A 22,736-nucleotide genomic window follows, 5' to 3' on the forward strand; every position below is an offset into this window, starting at 1 on the left:
TGTTATTTGGTTTTTAGGAGCATTAGCAACTAAGGCCATATTGCTCCGGGATATGCGGTGGTCATTCTTTGACCTTTCCGCATCCTCCGTATTTGGTGGTGACGGGCTCGAACCCCGGTCTAATCAAGAAGCGTGTGCTACACACTGCTGCTCCTTCCCACCTGGCTACGGAGACGCCTCCACAGTATGCACACTGCTCACGACCACTTACAGTAAAACATATACTCCTTGAATGTAGCTTGTTCAACAATACCTGACCGAACGTCTTTTGGTTTCATTTCAGATCTACAATGACCTCTGTCTCTCACTAGCATCATAGGTAAAGAAACAAATTTCTTTCTGTACAGTCAGTCCTCGTATAACACGTGTTTACACTGCACAAATTCGATCATACACGATTTATAAATAGGGGAACGATATCTTATATAACACGAACCGAATTCGCTTATGCATGATTCGCCTCTGTGTTTACAAGAAATGGCAGTCAAATGCAGAATCATCCTAACCAAATGCAACACGATAGTAATGAAGAGAAGATTCTGAAAATGTGTTTATGTGTTTTATATCAGTGAAGGGGAAACACATTTCACCATAATGTAAAAACCAACACAATTCCAGCTATCGGTATAATCGCAAATGCAATTAGATTGAGTTTAATACCAGTTTATAACAGATTCCACTAGCGGAAACGCAACTGGAAATTGTTTTATGGTAGTAACCCCCTAGAAATGTGAGGTGTTAATAGTGTATCTCTGCCTTTACGGTGTTGTTTATTCAGTTGCTACACGTGTGCAGCTTTGTTTATGTGTGTATCAAGCGTGCCTCCTCATTTTGTAATTGTGCTTTATTCCCTAAAAATGAGTAAAATACTTAAAAAGTGTGAAAAGGAAGCGTCCTGGTTAAGACACTGCAGATTCAGAGAGAAAAAGAAAAGCAATATCGATAAACAGAGGCAGACTGGGTCAAAAATTCTTACACGGGGAAATTTATATAGGCCTCATACTATGGTTTATGGCCAGTCCGCCTCTGTCAATAGAGAAAAAATATGAAATTGTGAAACGCTTTGAGCAAAATGAAAGACCATGTGATATTGCACGTGCTACAGACCTAAATGAGGCAACCCCGAGAATTACAAAGAATGCAGAGAAAATAAAAACAACTTTCATAGCAGGAACAACTCAAAGTGTAATTAAAATCTATTAGATTAAGACACAAAGAATTGGAAGAGATGAAACGGCTGTCATCTGTTTGGATAGAAAATCAAACAAAAAACAAGTTTGCTTACGATAGAAGCAAAAGCATTAGCAACATTTATTACGTAATAGTTGTAATAAAATACGTAAGTATTTTATTCGTAAAAAATATTTACGAATTTTTTATTATATATTATATTATAATAAAATATAATATAATAATAATAAAAATATAAAAAATTATATTATTATTTTTTATTACATATTTTATTACGATTATTTATTGTTTGGTAATGTTTTGGTTACCAATGTGTGTTCAATCTTGGGTGGGCGGCACCTAACCCTATTTTTCCCATAATGCCTGTTGTTTATATTGCACGATTTTGCATTGCACGAGGGTTTCTAGGAACATAAATATCGTGCTATACGAGGACTGACTGTATTTAAAACAAATTCAAACGTATGACCATTTCTAACTGCTCTCTGTGCAGTCATAAGTGACTCAATTAATTTGGGAGGTGCAATATGGTCTAAGTAGCCCTTGCGCCAGAAAATACCACAACAACAACAACACTAATTAAAGAAGCACTACAGGATCATTTCGACAAGACTGCAGTTATAGTTCAGACACAGCATGGGTTTGTTAAGGTGAAGTCCTGTCTGGCTAATTTTATTGGATACTGTGATGTGGTCATAAAGGAATTGGATGCAAAAAAGTAATTTTGATGGCATATACTTGAAAAGTTTTTAAACTGTTGCAGAAGACTGCTGTACAAATTGGAGCAGTATGGCATTAAGAGCAAGTTAATGGATAAAGGATGGACAATAAGGACAGTACGCTACTGCAGCAGGATCTAGAAAAGTTAAGCAGATGGGTGAGAAGTGGCAACTGAAATTTAACATTGACAAATGCAAAGTACTGCATATGGGAAGCAGTAACCCCAGAGTAATGTACCAGTGTGGTGCTACACTCAGAGTAGTGGAGAATGAAAAAGACCTGGGGGGGAGGGGGTAATTGTGCAGTCAGATATGAAGTTTTCTGAGCAGTGCATACAGGCTGCAAGAGTTGCTCATGGGTTCCTGTCAATGATATATAGGAATTTTGCTAGCAGGGATAAGGAGGTGATTATCCCCTTGTATAAGGCAGTGGTCTCAAACTCAAATTGCATGCGGGCCAAATGCATGATCTGAAAGCAGCTGACGGGCCGCAATTTTTTTTTAACAAAATGAGAGTGAATATACATTTGTGTGTGTGTGTGTGTATATATATATATATATTGCACCGTACTTACCCCTAATGTATGGATACCATCCCTTTATAACCCGGTGTTACGCGTGACTCGCGCGCATGTGTGTGGTGTGTTGCGTGTAAGTTTATAATAAGTTTGGAAATTTTACTTTTAAAATTTTATTTGCCTCGAACATTTATTTCAATAATGTTCAATTGTGTTTTCTACAATATTTTTCTCTATACTTACTTTTTATTTTTCAAACTTATATTTCTCTCCTTCTCTCCCTGGCTAAAATTATGAGACTCTTTCTTTCGGTTAAATTTTCTTTTCTATTTTCTTTAGATGCCCAATCACTTACTAAATATTTATCAAAACATACATACATAATAATAATAATAACGAAAGGAAAAAATTCAAATTTATATTTATTTTCTATCTGAAATCTAAAGGTTGGTACCTGCAAGAAATTTCTTGCAGGTACCAACCTTTGTAATTCAAACGTATTGACAGCTAAATATTAAATTTTCAGACTGACATTTATTTCAAATAATTCTAATATGTTGAATTAACCACTATATAACTTTTAACTTAAACTAAAAATGAACAAATTATGAAAACTTTCCAAGTGGGACAAAACTTAAGAATAAATAATGACAACCTATTCTCTTTCTTTTATTTATTAAATTTTTCTTCGACACATACAGAAAAAATACACGTTTGTATGTAAATAATTATAAACTTCTTTATTTCTTACTACAAATTGACACTTAATGGCGTTTCGATCCTGATAAAGTTTGTAGCCTTGGAGAAAAATTACTAGAAACTATCTTCATCACAAATTGTAGATGCTCATCGGTGAATAGGGTTCTTCTCTTAGACATTAATTTTCAACTGCGAAAAAAAACTGTTCACAAACATACAGTGACAAAGACAAAGTCCCAACCTATTCATTCTATCTCTTTTTCCTTCAATAGTAGTCGCGCACATAAGCTCAGTCCATATTTCTATGTCTCTAAAACTATAAGCACCGTATTTACAAAAAATACATAATTGAAATGTATTTGTGGGCAGTGTAAAATTGCTTCAGGGGGCTGGATGCGGCCCGTGGGCCACCAGTTTGAGACCACTGGTATAAGGCAATGGTCAGGCCACACTTTGAGTACTCCGTACGAGTCTGGATGCCTCATTTTAGGAAAGATGTAGAGCTGCTAGATCAAGTACAGAGAAGGTCAACAAGATTAGTCAGTGAAATAAAGGGTTACTGTTACCAAGAAAGACTTAAGTTCTGCAAATTGCAGCATCTGGAGACTAGGCACCTGTGAGGGGATCTGATAAGGCTTTGAATGGATTGATCAGGCTTAATATTGATGGGATTCTTTCTCTTGATTAGATTATAAACCTGAGAGGGCATAGTTTCAAACTGAGGAAAGACAGTTGAATAGATCTGCAGAAATTTGCCTTTAGCCAGCAGGTGGTTGATTGCTGGAACAAACTTTCATCTGCCGTTGTGGAAGTTGACAGCTTAAATAAATTCAGGGCTGAACTAGACAAACTTTTGTAGTGAATGGATGATTGAAATGGGAAGGGTTTTTATTTATTTTTTTTTTTTTGCTGATGCTGTATAAGCTTGCTTTCTTGCATTGTGTCTCTGCTAATGCTAGTGCTTGTAACAAGCAAGTTGTATGCAAATTTTGAGAACTATTCTAGAAATGACGTTTTTGTCAGTAATGTTTAGGAGTAACCAGTGGGAAACATGCATTGTAAAAATGCATGTTTCTCACTGGTTACTCCTAAATTATCATTATCAGGGAGCCATCCCAGATAATTAATTATCAGGGAGCCATCCAATAATACATAGCATTATATTTTGAAGCGCACACATGCTTCAAGAGAGAAATTGTGTTGATAAAATACAGTTGAAGTCATTCATAATGAGTATGATTATAACAAGAGTTTGGCTATTGTGAGCAAACAGAGAAGAGTTGATTGGAAATGATACATTTTATGAGCAACATGTCATGGTTAAAGTGATCATGATAGTTTAGAGTTCACGGGTATAACAAACAAATCTTTAATCCATTACAACATGCAGTGGCTGAACTGCTGTATGAAAGACTAAGATCTATTATTCCTTTGCCATTTTATGACATTCCTCCTTATTGCTTTCCACATCCATACTGATAGCAATTTATGTATAACCTGTTTAACATTTCGCAGAATCTTTTTAGTGCAGTACGCTACCACAAAGAGCATAGGCCTCATTCCAGTGGCATAGCGGAAATCCCTGAACACCCCGTGCGATGGGGATGCTGAAGGGCCTATGGATGGGGATTCTAAGGGTTACCCATAGTGGGGGGGGCAGGATAATTCAATTACACACACCTTGTTTGAATAGAACATGTCCATGCTGTGGGTGCACATTTAGCTTTTTGTTTTCTTTCCCCAATCTCTTAATCCTCTTTTACTGTATCTCTTTCCTAATGTTATGGATTCTCACAAGACCTAGGGAAAGAAATTGACTGGCAAATTTACCAATGAGATTTTCTTTATCTGTATGAACCATTCAATTTTCATATTCAGTCGAAATGAAGAATTCAGTGCAATTTCAAATCTTTGTGTGTGAACATTTCCTTTTAAAACTTGGAATTTTTAAAAATAATTTTGTTTCTGTAGTTTAGGTTTTATTGTGCTGTGTTAAATTTAGTTATATTTTCCAAGAAATACTTGGAATTTTAAAAAACAATTTTGCTTTTGTACGTTTTTTCGGTTTTATTTGGTTTTATTTACTGCTTCTCTGGTTTTATTGTGCTGTGTTAAATTTAGTTCTGTTTTCCTCTGCCTTGAAACGGCAGAGGAAAAAATAAAAATTTTGACAGTGAGAAATTCTCCAAAGAGCTAATGACTGTTCTGATTTATTTAAATATAAGTGCAACTGATAAAAGAAAACTCTTAGTAACAGTCGAATCCAAGATGTTTTAAAAACATTAAAAATCTTCCAGTAATATACCGAGCTAACAAAAAAGCCTGGATGACATCCATTTTTGAAGAAGTGCATAACTGGGACAGAGTGCTTAGGAAAAAAAAAAGATAGGAAAATTTTGCTGATTTTGGACAATTGCTCATCATTCCCTTCTTCTCAATCTAGCCAGTATCAAAACTTGTATTTTTACCCCTGAACTCAGCTTCTGTTCTCCAACCCATGGATCAAGGTGCTATTGGAAGCTTTAAATGTCATTTTAGAAAACTTTTAATATTAGAAACTGTAGAATCCATTGTAAGAAAGAAAAATTAATTCTTGATGCCACCTGATTCATGAGCAAGGCATGGGATAAGGTCACTTCAGACCATCAAAAAATTTTAATAAGGCAGGACTAAAGCCCATGGGAGTTGATGAAAACACTGAAAAAAATTATTACAACATTCCATTAACAATGTCGTTGAAGAAACATAACTTGGATACTGGGTTAGCATGTGTGGACAATTATGAGACCATGGACAACAACATCATGACTGGTAAGACAGCATACAGATGAGGACATTCTCAAAGCTGCTAGAGTAAAAGAGGCTTTCAAAGATGGTAGCAAGGAAGAAGATGGTGGTGAGTTAATGTAGTGTCAAGTGCAGAGGCACAAACTGCTTTAAGACTTTGTTTTATGAAACCAATGACATTGATCCAGAATTTTGATTTTATCTCATTAAAAGGAAAGACATTGGTCATGCATTTCACCTTAAAAGAGATTTGAAACCAATGAAATTGGAATACTTCTTTCAAAAATAAACTGTCATATCAGGACTTTATAATAATGAAATTATTTTTCTTATGAATTATTTATATAGTTCATAAATATATTGAATAAATTGTTAATCATGCAATTGTGAGCTATGGTTATTCATTGTTTTTATCCCTTTTTCATAAGTAATACCGTATATATCTCTGTGCATGATAAATGTAGTGAATAACAGCAGAAGTAATAGAGAGCAACAATAATGGATATAATGAGTAATGATAATAATGAGCACTTCTTCGGTCCTTTGGATCTCGTTATAACCGACTTTGATTGTACATATGCTGACAGCGTATTACATGGATTGTAATGGAGATATATATATATATAGATAGATAGAAAGTTAAGAAGTATATATTGCAAATGTCCATTTTATTCTATGTAAATTTGCTTTTAAAATAAAGTTATGAGTTTGTATGGCTCTTGTAAGGTATAAATATTGTTCCCCCCCCCCCAATGCTTAGGTGGCCTTGGTGATGCTGTGAGTGAGGCTTTATCTACGAATCGCAACTTCATTCAGAAGCGGTTGGCTGTTAGGGAACTTCCACGCAGTGGTCCTCCAACTGTTCTCCTTGACAAATTTGGTATTAGTGCTAGGAATGTTGTAAAAGCTGTACATGAAGTTGTAAAGTTGTGATGTGGGACAGAGAAAGTTTTTAAAGTTCCATTCCAGGTAAGGTCATATTTTTATCATGGGACTTAATCTTTAAAAGCAGAATATTCAGTATGGCTACAAATTAAAAAAGTAAATTATTTCTTGTTTAAAATTATGCGTAATTTAAATATGTATAATTTTTGTAATACGGTTTTTCTTGTCCTCCTCTCCTCTTTTTTGCTTTCTTTATATGATGGATGGATGAATAAATGAGTGTTGGCAGTATAAAATGTTTGTTATAGATTACCAAGACTATGTATTGGTATCATTTTCATATGGCTGTCTGATGTTCTTTTGCACGTAGTTTATAGTGTTTCTTGTCAAGCAGCACCAGGGATTCCCCCAACTCCACATACTCTTTTGCACAATTAGAGTTGCAGCAAAGTATAAGACTTTTGGTATTACTTAATGAGTTTAACTTATATTATCCTTTCCATAGTGTATACAGGACTGCTTCAAAATATGTGCTAGCCTATACCATTTCAGATATACCACAAGATTGACCATGTCTCCAGTTATAGATGTGAAATAATTTATGGCTAAACACTGTCTGAACAGAAATTGCCAAAAGTAAACATCTATATCTATTAGAGGAAATCTCTGTGATAAGGGAGGTGAACAGTTTGTGTTAATTTTAAATATGCAAATTGCAGAAGGCAGATGCAATGAAAGTATCGCTGAGTTATGTTACTTTATATTACATAAGATCAAATTTTCTTATGTTCTGTTAATATTTTAGAAATAAACAAGGCGTTACCTTTTTATTCAGTCAGTAGGATTTCTCCTTGACCAATTCTCCTTATGCGAATAAATTACGAAATGATACATTAAAACCAGATTACATAATTTAAAACTCATGTGTTCCTCACTATTGACACATGGGCAATCCAATACTCCAGGATCACAGTGGTGAACCCCAACCTGACCCCAAAAATATCAAAACTCCGATGCAACCTTTAGTGAAGGAAGACATTTTGTCATAAATATGAATTTGAAATACGAAAGAAATACTATTAAAATGAGATAAAAGTGCAAAAAAAAACAGATTTATGTAACAGCCAAACTGTTAATAAAGTTTTGGAAACCACTGAGCTGCCACTGTATTCTCTTGTGTATTCAGAGTCAATTTTTATAAACAACAGAACCTATCTAAGGTTAATTATTTTAAGTGATTAGAGGAGAACCAGCTGTCATATTTTCCAGTGACGGTATATTCAGTTAGAGTAAATTTTTGTAAATGACAGCATGTCATCTTTTTTTAATTACAAAATAACATTTAAAATAGCAAGGATTATTGCTAATGGTACAAATAAACAGCATGCAAGCTGTTTATCAGATCGTGAACACTGATAAACAGCTCACACGTGGTTAGTTTGCTGGCTGCAAGATTAGTGTTCTCCATAATTATGTTGTAATGTGAAGTTTGTTTCTATCATCCAAGTTTCTTGCGACGACTGACTAACTAGTTAAAATAAATTTATTAAAATAAAAATGATATATACATAAGATAAAGCAGAAATAAAATAAGATAAAGGCATTAAAATAGAATAAGATAAGTGTTAAAATATAATATAATAAAAGCATTAAAATACATAGCTTTCGAAGCGAAGGGCCTCTTCATCAGCTAGTCTGTGAATGCTGTACTTCAGTATATATTGATGGTTACAATAGCACAAGTCAGCTGGGCATGATCATGTATCACGTGTCTAGTGTCGGTAGAACAGAATTATGTAATGTGATGATCGCCAGTGCTCATCACACTGCAATACAATACATTCTATAATAGGGTGTAAGTGTACTCCTCTCGTGCGATTCATAGTACTATTATTGGTGGCTATGTGCGTGCTTCAAGCCATGAGCGCTGGCGGTAATCGCATGAATAGTCGACGATTTCAATATCCCGTTGGTGATCAAGATTGTGCTGCTCAGCCCAATAATACTCGGCAACTGCGGAGCATTCAAAATTAAAAATCTGCGAACTGCTAATTTTGAATGTTCTGCAGTTGCCGAGTATTATTGGGTTGAACAGCACAATCTTAATCCCCAATGGGATATTGAAATCATCACCTATTCACGTGATTACCGCCAGTGCTCATGGCTTGAAGCACTGCACATAGCCACCAATAATAGTACTATGAATTACACGAGGGGAGTAGCACTTACACCCTATTATAGAATGTATTGTATTGCAGTGTGATGAGCACTGGCGATCATCACATGTACATAATTCTGTTCTACCGACACCAGACACGTGATACATGATCATGCCCAGCTGACATGTGCTATTGTAACCATCAGTATATACTGAAGTGTACACCATTCACAGACTAGCTGATGAAGAGGCACTTTGCTTCAAAAGCTACTATGTATTTTAATGCTTAACTTATTTCATTTTTGTTTTATCTTATGTAATATCATTTTTATTTTAATAAATTTATTTTAACCAGTTAGTCGGTCGTCGCAAGAAACTTGGATGATATAATGCAACCCAACACACAAGGCGTGTTTTGTAGTGAAGTTTGCTTGTTCTGTTATTATACAAAGAGGTATGTCCATGAGGGAGCAGACTTCCAAGATCTGGGTTTTCACCTTGTGCAAAAGTTTTCAGGAATGATTAACCCTTTTGAAAGAAAGTTTATGGACAATATGCATACAACTGGAGTGAATTTTTTTTGTGGAATTTGAAAGTTTTGTAAAAATTCAAAAACTACGTAAATAAATGCTTAAATAATATTTGTTCTTTCTTACTTTATAAATAAACATTATAGCAAAGTTATTATCCAAAACAAAATTTTCTCTAAATGGATATTTGGATATCATTGGGTCTTCTATGGAGCCATGTATTCAGAAATGGAAAGATGCCTTTTTTTTGTTTCCATTTTGAAGTTAATGGCTTGAAAGTGGAGTTGAGGTTAAAGAAGCTGTGGAGTTTGTCAAGATTGCTATTCCAGATGAAAATTTCTTTAAAAAAAATCATTTGTTTTTTAAATTTAAAAAGTAAAAAATATCAAATATTGTAAAAAAATAAAAATTTATTGTTACTTAATTTTTTTTTTTTTTTTACTTTGCAGTTATACTCCACATCATGTATTATTTAATTCATTTTCACCAACTTCCAGATCAGAATTAGAGAATTTCTTTAATTTTGGCTTGTATAAGATAATAGTCTCAAATTTTGTTGAAAGGTTATGCTCTCCTATGCTAATTTTCAAAACTGGTGTAAATATAAAAATAACTACTATTACTTTTGAACACTGTTAATAAGTGGCAGCAATGTCTGTAGGGTTTAAAGAGAATCTGTATATGAACAAATATAATTTGTTCATATACAGGGTGAACAAATATAATTTGTTCATGCTCAGCTCTTCAAAACATTATATATGCATACTTTTGATAGTTAATCATGCAACTTTAGGAATACCTATTCTTTTTTTTTTTTTTTTTACAAAAAACCCCAAACATGTAAGGTATTAGAACCTATAGTACTTAGTACCATGCATGGGTTGAAGGTTGAGAAGATGAAAGAAGATATTTGATGTTAGACTTAATTTCTGTAGATTGTAATTTTCAGGAAATACGCATGAAGATAGTTTGTTACAGAAAACGGAAGTTGAATGAATAAATGAGGAAGAAGAAAAGTTGGTACTGTGAGTTTGAAGTTGGACAGTAAAAGGATGTTACTGGTTGTGACACATGTTTGGACTGGTTTGGGAGGGTGGGAATTATAGAAGCCAATTCAAAAGAACAGTGTCCATGGAAGTATCTATAGGAATGGCATGCAGCAGAAACAGAACATCTGAGACAGAGTGGAGAGACTCTGTTAGAGATGAGTCATTAATTAACATAACTGCCCCCCTTTGAATAGATCTAGAAACCTAAGAGGAATTTTGGGGGCACCATCCTAGATGTGGGAACAATATTCTATGGTAGGGCAGATTTGTACAGAATGAACAGCTGTTTGGTAGAAAGGTAATTTCCAGAGTGAAAGAGAAATTAGATGCCGGGAAAGCAATATTTGTAATGTGCTTATGCCAAAAGAGATTAGAAGTCAGGTTAATCCCCTATAGAGATATATGATCTTGCCTAGAAATCAGTGTCATTGAAGATAAGCATGGGAGCAAAAGAGTTCTTAGGGCGCCTCCGTAGCCAGGTGGGAAGGAGCAGCAGTGCGTAGCACATGCTTCTTGATTAGACCGGGGTTCGAGCCTACCACCACCAAATACGGAGGATGCGGAAAGGTCAGGGAATGACCACAGCATATCCCGGAGAAATATGGCCTTAGTTGCTAATGCTCCTAAAAACCAAATAACAAACAAACAACAACAAAAGAGTCCTTTTTGTGAGATATAAGACAGAATTGAGTTTTAGAAGGGATGAAATCAACTAAGTTATCTTTGCCCCCACTAGAGAATTACCTGGACATCGGTATTTAAGGGATTGGTAGTGGATATTTGAGAAGTTGAAGCTGTTTGTGTACGGCAAGGTTTCTCAAACTGGAAGGTGGAAAGCTGGTGAAGAAGACAGACTGCCATCTACTATCACCTGCAGTGGGTGGTCAGAGAAAAAACTGCATCACCAATTTAACTGGATCCCCAATTACAAAAAACAGTTGGCAAACCACAAGGTGGAAGCTTATTAGAAGACCTTTATGTCCGACATGATCAAAATGCCTTTGAAATGTCAAGAGCAACTTCTTGAGTTTCACCGAACTTTTCCATTGAATTTGTCCATAGATGAATAACATAAGACAATTTCACCAGTAGATCAACACTGACTCTGACGAATCCTTTCAGGCTTCCCGACATAGAGAGCACTGTCCATGCAGATGCTGATGCACGAATTCCATGACAAATCGTGAGAACTGAAAGTGATTTGCAAAATAAAAATTGTTCAATGATGTCTCCATTACAAATGAACCTGCCGAATGCTAAGTGTTGAGCTTTTCCGGTGATGTCAGTTGACTCATCCAACTGGATGACAAAAAAATCTGCTTCTTTAATGTTAGCTATTGCTTGTGGCTCAATGTCTTGAGACATGTCTTGTATATCCCAACTAATAGTGATATCAGACAGGGATTTTCAAAATCTCTTTTTCATATTCCTCACCAAACGTAATATTTACAATTGTACAGCATGCTGGTAAAATTACTGGCTTAGCAATTGTATGTGATTTCATCTTTTTTGCCACGATTTTGGAACAACATAGCTTGCTTCTTGAGCTTTGTCAGAAATAGTTGTGATTTTGGTCCTTTGTTTAGCCTGCCATGTTTCATCAGCTATAAGCCTTTTAAAATATTCAATTGCTTTCTTGCATAATTGTGAGTGCTTTGTGTGAAGGTGTCTTTTCAGATTACTTGGAACCATAGCTTGATTTGCCAGTTTCTCACCACAAACTGGACAGTGCAGTATTGAGTCAGTTTGGTGTGACATAAGCATTGGGAGATCAAAATTGAGAGTAGGAGTGTGCTATAGACCTAATGACTCTGATGAGTATAATAAGAAACTGTACAGGGAAATAGTGGGCCAGTAAATCAGAGAGTCTTATAATGGGAGATTTTAATTTCCTAGATATTGACTGGAATTTGGTGGCTGGTCACTCACACACTAGCAGGGCTTTTGTGGATTTATTGGATGATTGTTTTCTACATCAGCATGTTCGGGAGGCAACCAGAGGGAGTAATACTCTTGATTTGATTATCAGCAGTGATTCTTCATGCATTAAGAATCTGCAGATAAATGAACCACTAGGTGGCAGTGATCACAGTGTGCTGAAGTGGGATTTACTCAAAGAGGTAACTACCATTAGGGGTAAAGGGAAGGGTTATTGCTTCCGTAAAGGCGACTACAATGGACTGAGACAGTATTTAAATTCTATACAGTGGAACCAACTGATGTTACCAACAGCAAATTCAAAATGGGAAGCATTCAAAGAACTTATCTTGGAAGCTACTAGGCTTTACATACCAACTAAGAAATATTGTTCAAGGTTTAGGCCAAAATGGATGTCAGATGAACTAATGAGGCATATGGCAGAGAAGAAAAATGCATGGGATACTTACAAATTAACACATGACATAGAAGCCTATGATAGATACAAGTTGATATGCAACCAAGTTACAAAGGAGGTTAGGCAGGCAAAGGCAGATTACGAGAAATCCTTGGCAACGGATGCAAAGAAAAACAGCAAAGAGTTCTTTACTTATGTAAACTCTAGAAGGAAGGGGATGAATCAGATTGGTCCACTTGATATTGATGGGTCAACTGTTGATGATCCTGCTCAGGTAGCTAACAAACTAAATGAATATTTTGCATCGACATTCACACATGAGGAGTTATTCAGCGAGGTGAATGCCAGAGGCGTATTCAACTCTAGCAGTAAGCTACAGAATCTTGAAATAACTGGGAGTAAAGTGGAGGAGAAACTGTTGAAGATAAACACAAGAAAGGCACCTGGGGTGAATGGGATCTATCCAGTTATATTAAAGGAGGCAGCAAAAGAAGTAAGCAAACCCTTAGCCATAATTATGAGAGCTTCCTTGGACTCAGGGGAGGTACCCATAGACTGGAAATGTGCAAATGTGACCCCAATTCACAAAGGAGGATCAAAGGCTGACACAAGTAATTATAGACCTGTGAGCTTAACTTCTGTTCCAGGAAAATTAATGGAGGCACTGGTTAAAGAAGCACTGCAGGATCATTTAGACAAGACTTCAGTTATAGCTCGGACACAGCATGGTTTTCTTAAGGGGAAGTCTTGCCTGACCAATTTGATTGTATACTATGATGCAGTCACAAAAGAACTGGATGCAGGGAATAGCTTTGATATTATATACTTGGATCTTAGAAAGGCTTTTGATACTGTTGCACATGGAAGACTGCTACACAAATTGGAGCAGTGTGACATTGGAGGCAAATTGCTGCTATGGATAAAGGGGTGGTTGAGGGGGAGAAGACAGAGAGTGGTAATCAATGGACACTGCTCATCGTGGACTAATGTTATTAGTGGAGTCCCTCAGGGCTCAGTGTTGGGTCCATTATTGTTTTCTGTATTTATAAATTATATTGATGGTATATCAAGCTTAATGTCCAAGTTTGCAGACGATACAAAGGTTGGCAGGGTTGTCAAGGACACTACTGACACTATGCTGCTGCAACAGGATCTGGAAAGGTGGAGCAGATGGGCTGAGAGGTGGCAAATGAAGTTTAACATTGACAAATGTAAAGTACTACACATGGGAAACAGCAACCCCAGAGCAACGTATCAACTCTGTGGTACTACACGGACAGTGGTAGAGAATGAAAGGGACTTGGGGGTGGTTGTGCAGGCAGATATGAAGTTCTCTGAGCAGTGCAGATGGGCTGCAAGAGTAGCTCATGGAGTATTGTCAATGATATACAGGAATTTTTCCAGCAGGGATAAGGAGGTGATTATTGCCTTGTATAAGGCAATGGTCAGGCCACACCTGGAGTACTGTATACAGGTCTGGAGGCCTCATTTCAAGAAGGATGTAGAGCTGCTGGAACGAGTACAGAGAAGGGTAACAAGATTAGTGAATGGAACAAAGGGGTGCTCTTACGAAGAAAGGCTTAAGTTTTGCAAATTACAGTCTCTGAAGACTAGGCGCCAGCTAGGTGATCTGATAGAGGCGTACAAAGCCTTGAATGGTTTAAGCATGCTCAATGCTGATGGGATTCTTCCTCTAGCTCAGAAAAATCACCTGAGAGGGCATAAATTCAAATTGAGGAAAGACAGATGTAGGATAGACGTGTGGAAATTTGCCTTTAGCCAGCGGGTGGTTGGTTGGTGGAACAGAGTTCCATCCCTTGTCGTGGAGGTTGATAGCCTAAATAAGTTTAAGGCTCAGCTGGACAGGTATTTTGAACGAACAGAGGGGTGAAGTGGAAACGGGTTTTTTTTTTTTTTTTTTTGGCTGATGCTGCATAAACTTGCTTTCTTGCATCAAATGCCTCTACTAATGCTAATGCAAACAACACACTTAGGACATGGCTGCTCTTCAGATGAAAAGAATCCGAAGGACAAATACTGCATGACAATTTTATAACTAACACTAGCTATACTATATGTTATACTACCAGAACTAGTGCCAGCTACACTTGATTCATTATCATCTAACTTTAATAAGCCCTAAAAAAAAATAAACTAAATTCAGAAATAACAAAATAACTAAAATGAAATAAATAAAAAAACAAAGATGCATTCATGCAGACTCACAAGGAATAGCACATCCGATCCGAACAAAAGCTGACTGAAGACTGACACTGGTGGCTTGACAAGGGCGAAGTACATCGCAGAGTTATTTTGGGATCTGGTATAATAGGGATGGAAGTTCTTGAAATTTTAACTATAATATTTTTTTTAATTAAACTGTTATTGTTTTCATTTTTATTGGCCTTTTATGAAAAATATACAGTACTTCTAAAATTTACCTCGATTATTTTTTTATTCCTCAATTTTTTTTTTTTTTCCTTGCTTCTTTTCGACCTTTCCCCAAACTCCAGCGGCACATCCGCGGACCCTTCGCAACACACCAGCATGCCATGGTACACCGGTTGAAAATTGCTGCTGTAGTGGAATAGTCAATCCAGTGATTATGCAATGTAATGTAAATGTTTAGGTGAACATTTCAAAAGATATCTGGAACAGTTTTTTTTTAACTTAGTACAGTAGAACGTTGGTCATTTGGAATAATTTTAAAGGCTGATCTTTCTTCTTTTTTTATTAATGGTAGTACAGTAAGCTCCGGTTATAGCAGTCACATTTTCAAATTGAATTTTGATTATAATAAGTGAAAGATCGAGTTTATTACCTGTTTATAACAGATTGTACAAACAAAAAGCCCAATAAACCGAAAACTGCAAATTGTTTTATTGTTATGACCTCTAGAATTCTGTGACCTTCAGAAATGTGCTTTAGAAAAATATCACAGAGACTACTCGGTTTTCTCAGAAACCATGAGTGAATTTCAGATTAGTTTAGCTCCAGGTTCAGTAAGAATAATATTGGCTGTAAACTGTGATTTATATTTCTGAATTTTTTACAGTAAAATGTGAACGAAAAGAAAACGTGTAGTTTTAACATTGCAACAAAAAACAGAAATTATTAATAGAATTAGAAAAGGTGAAAATTTAGGAAATCTCTCCAAAGAGTTTAATGTGGGGACTTCCAACAGTTTATGACATTAAGAAAAATTCCAATGCTATAACAGAATTTGTGTTGATTATGGATAGTGAAGGAGGATCTAGCAGGAAAAATACTATATCAAAACCTGAAAATATCACTTTAGAGAGTGCACTCACTTTATTTTTTGTTTTTTTCAGAGTGAAGTTTAGGTGAAATGTGTCTGCCCCAATGTTGTGTGAAAAAGCATTGGATTTTAATCGAAAATTAATAGGTAATGAAGATTTTAAGGCAAGCACAGGTTGGCTGAAAAACTTTAAAACCGAGACACGGTATACCTGAACTAGATATTCAAGGGGAGAACATTTCTGCAGACGAATCAGCAGCAGTGTCTTTTAAAAGTAAGTTTGCTTCAGTTATAGCAAATTAAGAGAAAGAAACATAACGTTGATGAGACGGGCTTATTATGGAAAGCATTATCAAGAAAATCCCTAGCCACTAAAAGAGAAATGCCTGCACCAAGTTTTAAGATGAGAAAAGAGCGAGTTACAATTGCTATGGGTGCAAATGCCACTGGGATGCACAGATTGTCCATGCTCATTATCAATAATCCGAAAAAACCAAGAGCATTTAAAATATTGCTAATTTTCATGTTTTGTATAAAAATCATAATTCCCTGGATGGACGTTTCTGTTTTCTGAGATTGGATTTTTTAATTTAATTAATCTTATTAAATTTATTTAATCTTACTGGAAAAATTATCCGGAAAATTTTCCAATTCGATTATCCAGAAAAATTTCCTATCCAGAAGAGGTCTGACATCAATTATTCTGGATAACTGACACTCTACTGTATTTATCTGTGTGTAACTCTGTCAGTCCCGTTTAGTACAGCTGTATGGAATGAGTCATTGTTAAGATCCAGTATGTTAAATTTCTAAGATAAATTGTAAGAGACACTATATTTTCACACTGCATATTTCCATGCAGTCAAGCCCTTAAAACATTAGTTATGCTTTTTGTTTTGGTCAGTAAACACATCTGATTTTATTGTAAGTGAATTTCCTAGTGATTTTTCCCACTACTTTGTGAACTTGGATTTTCTAGTTTAGTGTCAATTAAATGTAAAGTTGGAAACAAATTGATAGATGTTGATAGCGAATAACATTGTGTTCTAAGTAATTTGTGTCGCAGAATTGGCAAGTTGTTTTTAAAATATAAATAATTTTTTAACCTGTTTACAATTTTAAAAATATATATGTTATTCCAATGTAATAAATAACAAGTAGATATGTCTTAGTAATGATAAACATCTCAGAATGTGTATATTTGCATTAAAAATGTTAATGAAATAATTTCAGTGGTGAAATTTTTGAAGAAATCCTGTTTTTTTTTTTTTTTTTTTACATTACAAAATATCATGGGGGGGGGATCACGGCAACCAAACATTCACCCATAGGGGTCACTGATAGATCTATCTGAGAACCACTGGTATAGGGAATTCTTTTTTTTTATGTTACCAAAGTATTAGAATCTATATTCACTGGCAAAAAATTAGAAATCTTTATTCACTGTATAGTAGGGCCAACTTTTGCCCAAATTACAGCCACATACTTTGTGGCACGAATTCCACTAGGTGCTAAGGATGTCTAGCTCTAGATTTCACAATTTCTTGATCAGGATAATTGTCAGTTGTATTGTGGTCAGTAAAAAAAAAAAAAAAAAAAGGTAAAAACTGCAGCCATTATCAACCCACTGCAGGATGGAATCCTCCCCAACAATTCATGTTGAAGGAAATGGACCATAATCTGCCATGCTGGTCCAATGCAGGTTGGTAAATCGACCGTATTTAGCAGTCAGGGGCTTGAACCCTGGTCTACTCAAGGAGCGTGTGCTACTGCACTCCCACTCCTGACCACTTGGCTACGGAGGCTGTATTGTGGTCAGAAGATAACTGCAAAGCCAAATTGCCCTTTCTGACATGTACCAAACATTCTTAATAGGATTTAGATCTGGAGAATTAGGTAGCCAGGGTAAACATTAGAAATCATCTTGAGAATATTTCTTGAACTATTCAAATACGATTTTTGGCATGGTGGATGTAGTTGTGTAGTAGTCATGAAAGAATCCATCACAGTCCAGGTAAAAATGAAGGTTTGCCTCATGAGGTTCATGCAACACTTTCACCTTAATACTTTTACAAAAAAAAGTGTAAATCAAGATTCCTCAAACCACGTGATCTTTTCCCACATTCCAGTCTTGGTATTGGTGGAATTTCTCCAATTGAATATTTTGTATTTTACATGAGGAAGCGGCTATTCAGTTGGAGATGGGTCTTTCTTTGCCCGAATTTAATTTGTTGTGGAAGTTTGCCTTCAGCCAGCGGGTGGTTGATTGTTGGTACAGGTTTCTATCTGTTGTTGTGGAAGTGAAATGGTTGAATAAATTCAAGGAAGAACTAGACAAATTCTTGGAGGGTACGGATGGTGAACTGGGTAGGTTAGCATTAGTAAAGGCATATGATGATGCAAGAAAGCAAGCTTATGCAGCATTAGCCAAAAAAAAAAAAAAAAAAAAAACCTTCCATTTCACCCCTCCGTTCTTTCGAAATACCTGTCCAGCTGAGCCTTAAATTTATTCAGGCTATCAACTTCCACAACAAGGGATGGAAGTCTGTTCCACCAACCAACTACCCGCTGGCTAAAAGCAAATTTCTGCACATCTATCCTACATCTGTCTTTCCTCAATCTGAATTTATGCCATCTCAGGTGATTATTCTGAGCAAGAGGAAGAATCCCATCGGGATTGAGCATGCTCAAACCATTCAAGGCTTTATACACCTCTAGACACTATAATTTGCAAAACTTAAGCCTTTCTTTTTAAGAGCAACCCTTTGTTCCATTCACTAATCTTGTTGCCGTTCTCTGTACTCGTTCCAGCAGCTCTACATCCTTCTTGAAATGAGGCCTCCAGACCTGTATACAGTACTCAAGGTGTGGCCTGACCATTGCCTTATACAAGGGAATAATCACCTCCTTATCCCTGCTAGAAAAATTCCTGTATATCGTTGACAAGACACCATGAGCTACTCTTGCAGCTCATCTGCACTGCTCAGAGAACTTCATATCTGCCTGCACAAATACCCCCAGGTCCTTTTCATTCTCTACCGCTGTCAGTTTAGTACCACAAAGTTGATACGTTGCTCTGGGGTTGCTGTTTCCCATATGTAGTACTTTACTGTGCTATGCTGCTGCAACAGGATCTGGAAAGGTTGAGCAGATGGGCTGAGAGGTGGCAAATGAAGTTTAACATTGACAAATGAAGTGTCCTTAACAACCCTGCCAACCTTTGTATCGTCTGCAAACTTGGACATTAAGCTTGATACACGATCATCAATATCATTTATAAATACAGAAAACAATAATGGACCCAACACTGAACCCTGAGGGACTCCACTAATAACATTAGTCCATGATGAGCAGTGTCCATTGATTACCACTCTGTCTTCTCTCCCTCAACCATCCTCCAGTGCCATACTGCTCCAATTTGTACAGCAGGCTTCCATGTGCAACAGTATCAAAAGCCTTTCTAAGATCAAAATATATAATATAAAAGTTATTCCCTGCATCCAGTTTTTTTGTGACTGCATCATAGTATCCAATCAAATTGGTCAGGCAAGACTTTCCCTTAACAAAACCATGCTGTGTCCGAGCTGTAACTGAAGTCTTGTCTAGATGATCCTGCAGTGCTTCTTTAATCAGTGCCTCCATTAATTTTTCTGGAACAGAAGTTAAACTCACAGGTCTATAATTACTTGTGTCAGCCTTTGATCCTCCTTTGTGAATTCGGGTCACATTTGTACATCTCCAGTCTATGGGTACCTCCCCTAAGCCAAAGAAGCTCTCATAATTATGGCTAAGGGTTTGCTTACCTTTGCTGCCTCCTTTAATATGACTGGATAGATCCCATCCACCCCAGGTGCCTTTTTTATGTTTATCCTCAACAATTTCTCCTCCACTTTCCTCTCAGTTATTACAAAATCATCTAGCTTACTTCACCTCTGGCATTCCCCTTCCTGAATAACTCCTCATGTGTGAATGTAGATGCAAAATACTTGTGTAGTTTGTTAGCCACCTGAGCAGGATCCTCAACTGTTGAACCATCAATATCCAGTGGACCAATCTGATTCATCCCTTTCCTTCTAGAGTTTACATAGGTAAAGAACTCTTTTCTGTTTTTCTTTGTATCCTTTGCCAAGGATTTCTTATAATCTGCCTTTGCCTGCCTAATCTCCTTTGTGACTTGGTTACAGCTTATACCTATCATAGGCTTCCATGTCACCCATTAATTTATATGTATCCCATGCATTTTTCTTCTCTGCAATATGTCTCATTAGTTCGTCTGACATCCATTTAGGCCTAAACCTTGAACAATATTTCTTAGTTGGCATGTAAAGCCTAGTAGCTTCCAAGATAAGTTCTTTGAATGCTTCCCATTTTGAATTTGCTGTTGGTAATATCATCAGTTGGTCCTACTGTATAGAATTTAAATACTGTCTCAGACCATCGTAGTCGCCTTTACGAAAGCAAAAACCCTTCCCTTTATCCCTGATGGTAGTTACCTCTTTGAGTAAATCCCACTTCAGCACACTGTGATCACTGCCACCTAGTGGTTCCTCTATCTGCAGATTCTTAATGCATGAAGAATCACTACTGATAATCAGATCAAGAATATTACTCCCTCTGGTTGCCTCCTGAACACTGATGTAGAAAACAATCATCCAATAAATCCACAAAAGCCTTGCTAGTGTGTGAGTGACCAATCCACAAATTCCAATCAATATCTGGGAAATTAAAATCCCCCATTATAAGACTCTGATTTACTTGCCCACTCTATTTCCCTGTACAGTTTCTTATTATACTCACCAGAGTCATTAGGCCTATAGCACACTCTTACTCTCAATTTTGATCTCCCAGTGCTTATGTCACACCAAACTGACTCGATACTGCACTGTTCAGCGATGTCGACTGGCTTCACTTCCTTGGATTTTGTGTTTCTTAACTAATAGCATAACCCCTCCTCCCTTCCTATCCTTTCTGTACACATTGCTACTCCCCAAATTCCAGTTCTGCATTCCTTATATCTGTGTGACACCACGTCTCTGATATCCCAACAATATCTGCCTTTGATGTTTTGAGCAATACCTCAAATTCATCAAATTTATTTACCAAACTCCTAGCATTGGTGTACATGCACCTGTTCTTTTTCTAGCTACCCCAACACAACCCATGTGTTTACTTGTGCCCCAATGACTCCCAGCAGTCTCTGAAATATCCTGCATCTTGTTTTCAAGGCTGCTGCTCATTCCAATAGAAGCAGTGCAAGAATCACTTTCACCTCTGCCAGTGGCTACTGTTAATCTATTAGTCCTTGTATCCCCCCCCAAGCTAGCAGTTTTCCGACCCAACTAACACTGCCTCGATAGCATCAGCAAATATTCTTGCACCCTTTCTATTTAAGTGTATCCCATCCCATCCCTGTAGAAGCAGTCTCTCCTGTTAACAAGTACAGACCAGGCTGAAAAAAATTCTACCCCTTGAGCCTTGCACAATCTTTCCAGGGCCGAATTAACTATATCACCTTTTGTGCCCTTAAAAGATGATATCTGCTCTACAATGCCATCAACCTTTGCCCCTGGCAGACATACCCTGGTCCTGTTCCACCTATCCTTTTTGCAAAGCATGTTCCCCGTTTCCCTGACAATAGAGTCACCAACAACTACTAGTTCCTGTGGGACCAGTGCATTCTGCCTTGGGGGTTTCCGCTGTGTTGCGTGATGACCAAGTGCAAGCTCTGGTGTTGATGTGGGCAGCTGAGAGCTTGATGGACCCCTCAATTTAGATGCTTCGAGGGCATCCACCCTGTCCTTCAAACTCTCATACAGGCCCATAACGCTGAGTTGTCGCCTGATTTCCTTACATCGTGTACACACAAAGACATCCCCCATGGCAATATCATGTCCCGTACCTGATTGCTCCACAAACATCAATCAATCAAGCAGTGCATTTTAAAAGGCCGTGATTCAGTTGGCAACTGCCCCCCCCCCCCCTCAGTTCTGCCCTGAGCCACAGCACTCCCATTAGCTTGAGCCTTTTGCTTTGCTGCTCTGGTCTGAGTCATAATTTCGATTTAATTTCAGTACAAAATTATAACCCTAAACTTGTATCCCAACACTGTTATAACACTATATATCTATATATATTTTTCAGTATCGAGTATTATCTACGAGTTCCATTTATATAACTTCCGTATCAAGTTATGTATTAAATAATTATGTTACATTTGTAATCTAAGTTGTTATATGTACAGTGGTGCCTCGCAATTCGACTATAATCTGTTGCCGAATTAGAATTGAATTGCGGGTCAATATTTTCCATATAAGTTTATGGAAAATTGATTAATTCATTGTCAGAGAGACATACACAGTATTATTGACTTTACTATATTCTACCATATAACAAATGAAATTACAAAATACATAATGAGTACATACATTTCATTGAGCCTTAGATGTTTTATTTATCTTGTTCTACCCTTTCTCTTCTCCTCTTGGCTTGAATGGGGATGAGGAATTGATCAAGGGTGGACTGTTTCTCCCTCTTTTTCAAGATAGCCTTGAAGTGATGCATAGTAGTGTTGTTAAACAAGTCTGTCATTCTAGTTACAACAGCAGT

At 36.7% G+C, this 22,736-nt stretch overlaps 1 protein-coding gene across 1 annotated transcript in view; it reads left to right on the forward strand.

The window, feature by feature from the left end:
• Positions 1–22,736, forward strand: part of LOC150086800 (transketolase-like protein 2) — a 199,701-nt gene that overhangs the window by 172,986 nt on the left and 3,979 nt on the right. The window contains exon 11 of the mRNA XM_090372758.1: positions 6,675–6,883. Within this exon, the coding sequence (XP_090228884.1) occupies positions 6,675–6,847 (173 nt within the window). The 3' untranslated portion in view covers positions 6,848–6,883. The remainder of the gene's footprint in view (positions 1–6,674; positions 6,884–22,736) is intronic.

Source organism: Mastigoproctus giganteus, chromosome 4 (assembly GCF_048544385.1).
Source record: "Mastigoproctus giganteus isolate SK-2022 chromosome 4, ASM4854438v1, whole genome shotgun sequence".
Lineage (NCBI taxonomy): Eukaryota > Metazoa > Arthropoda > Arachnida > Uropygi > Thelyphonidae > Mastigoproctus > Mastigoproctus giganteus.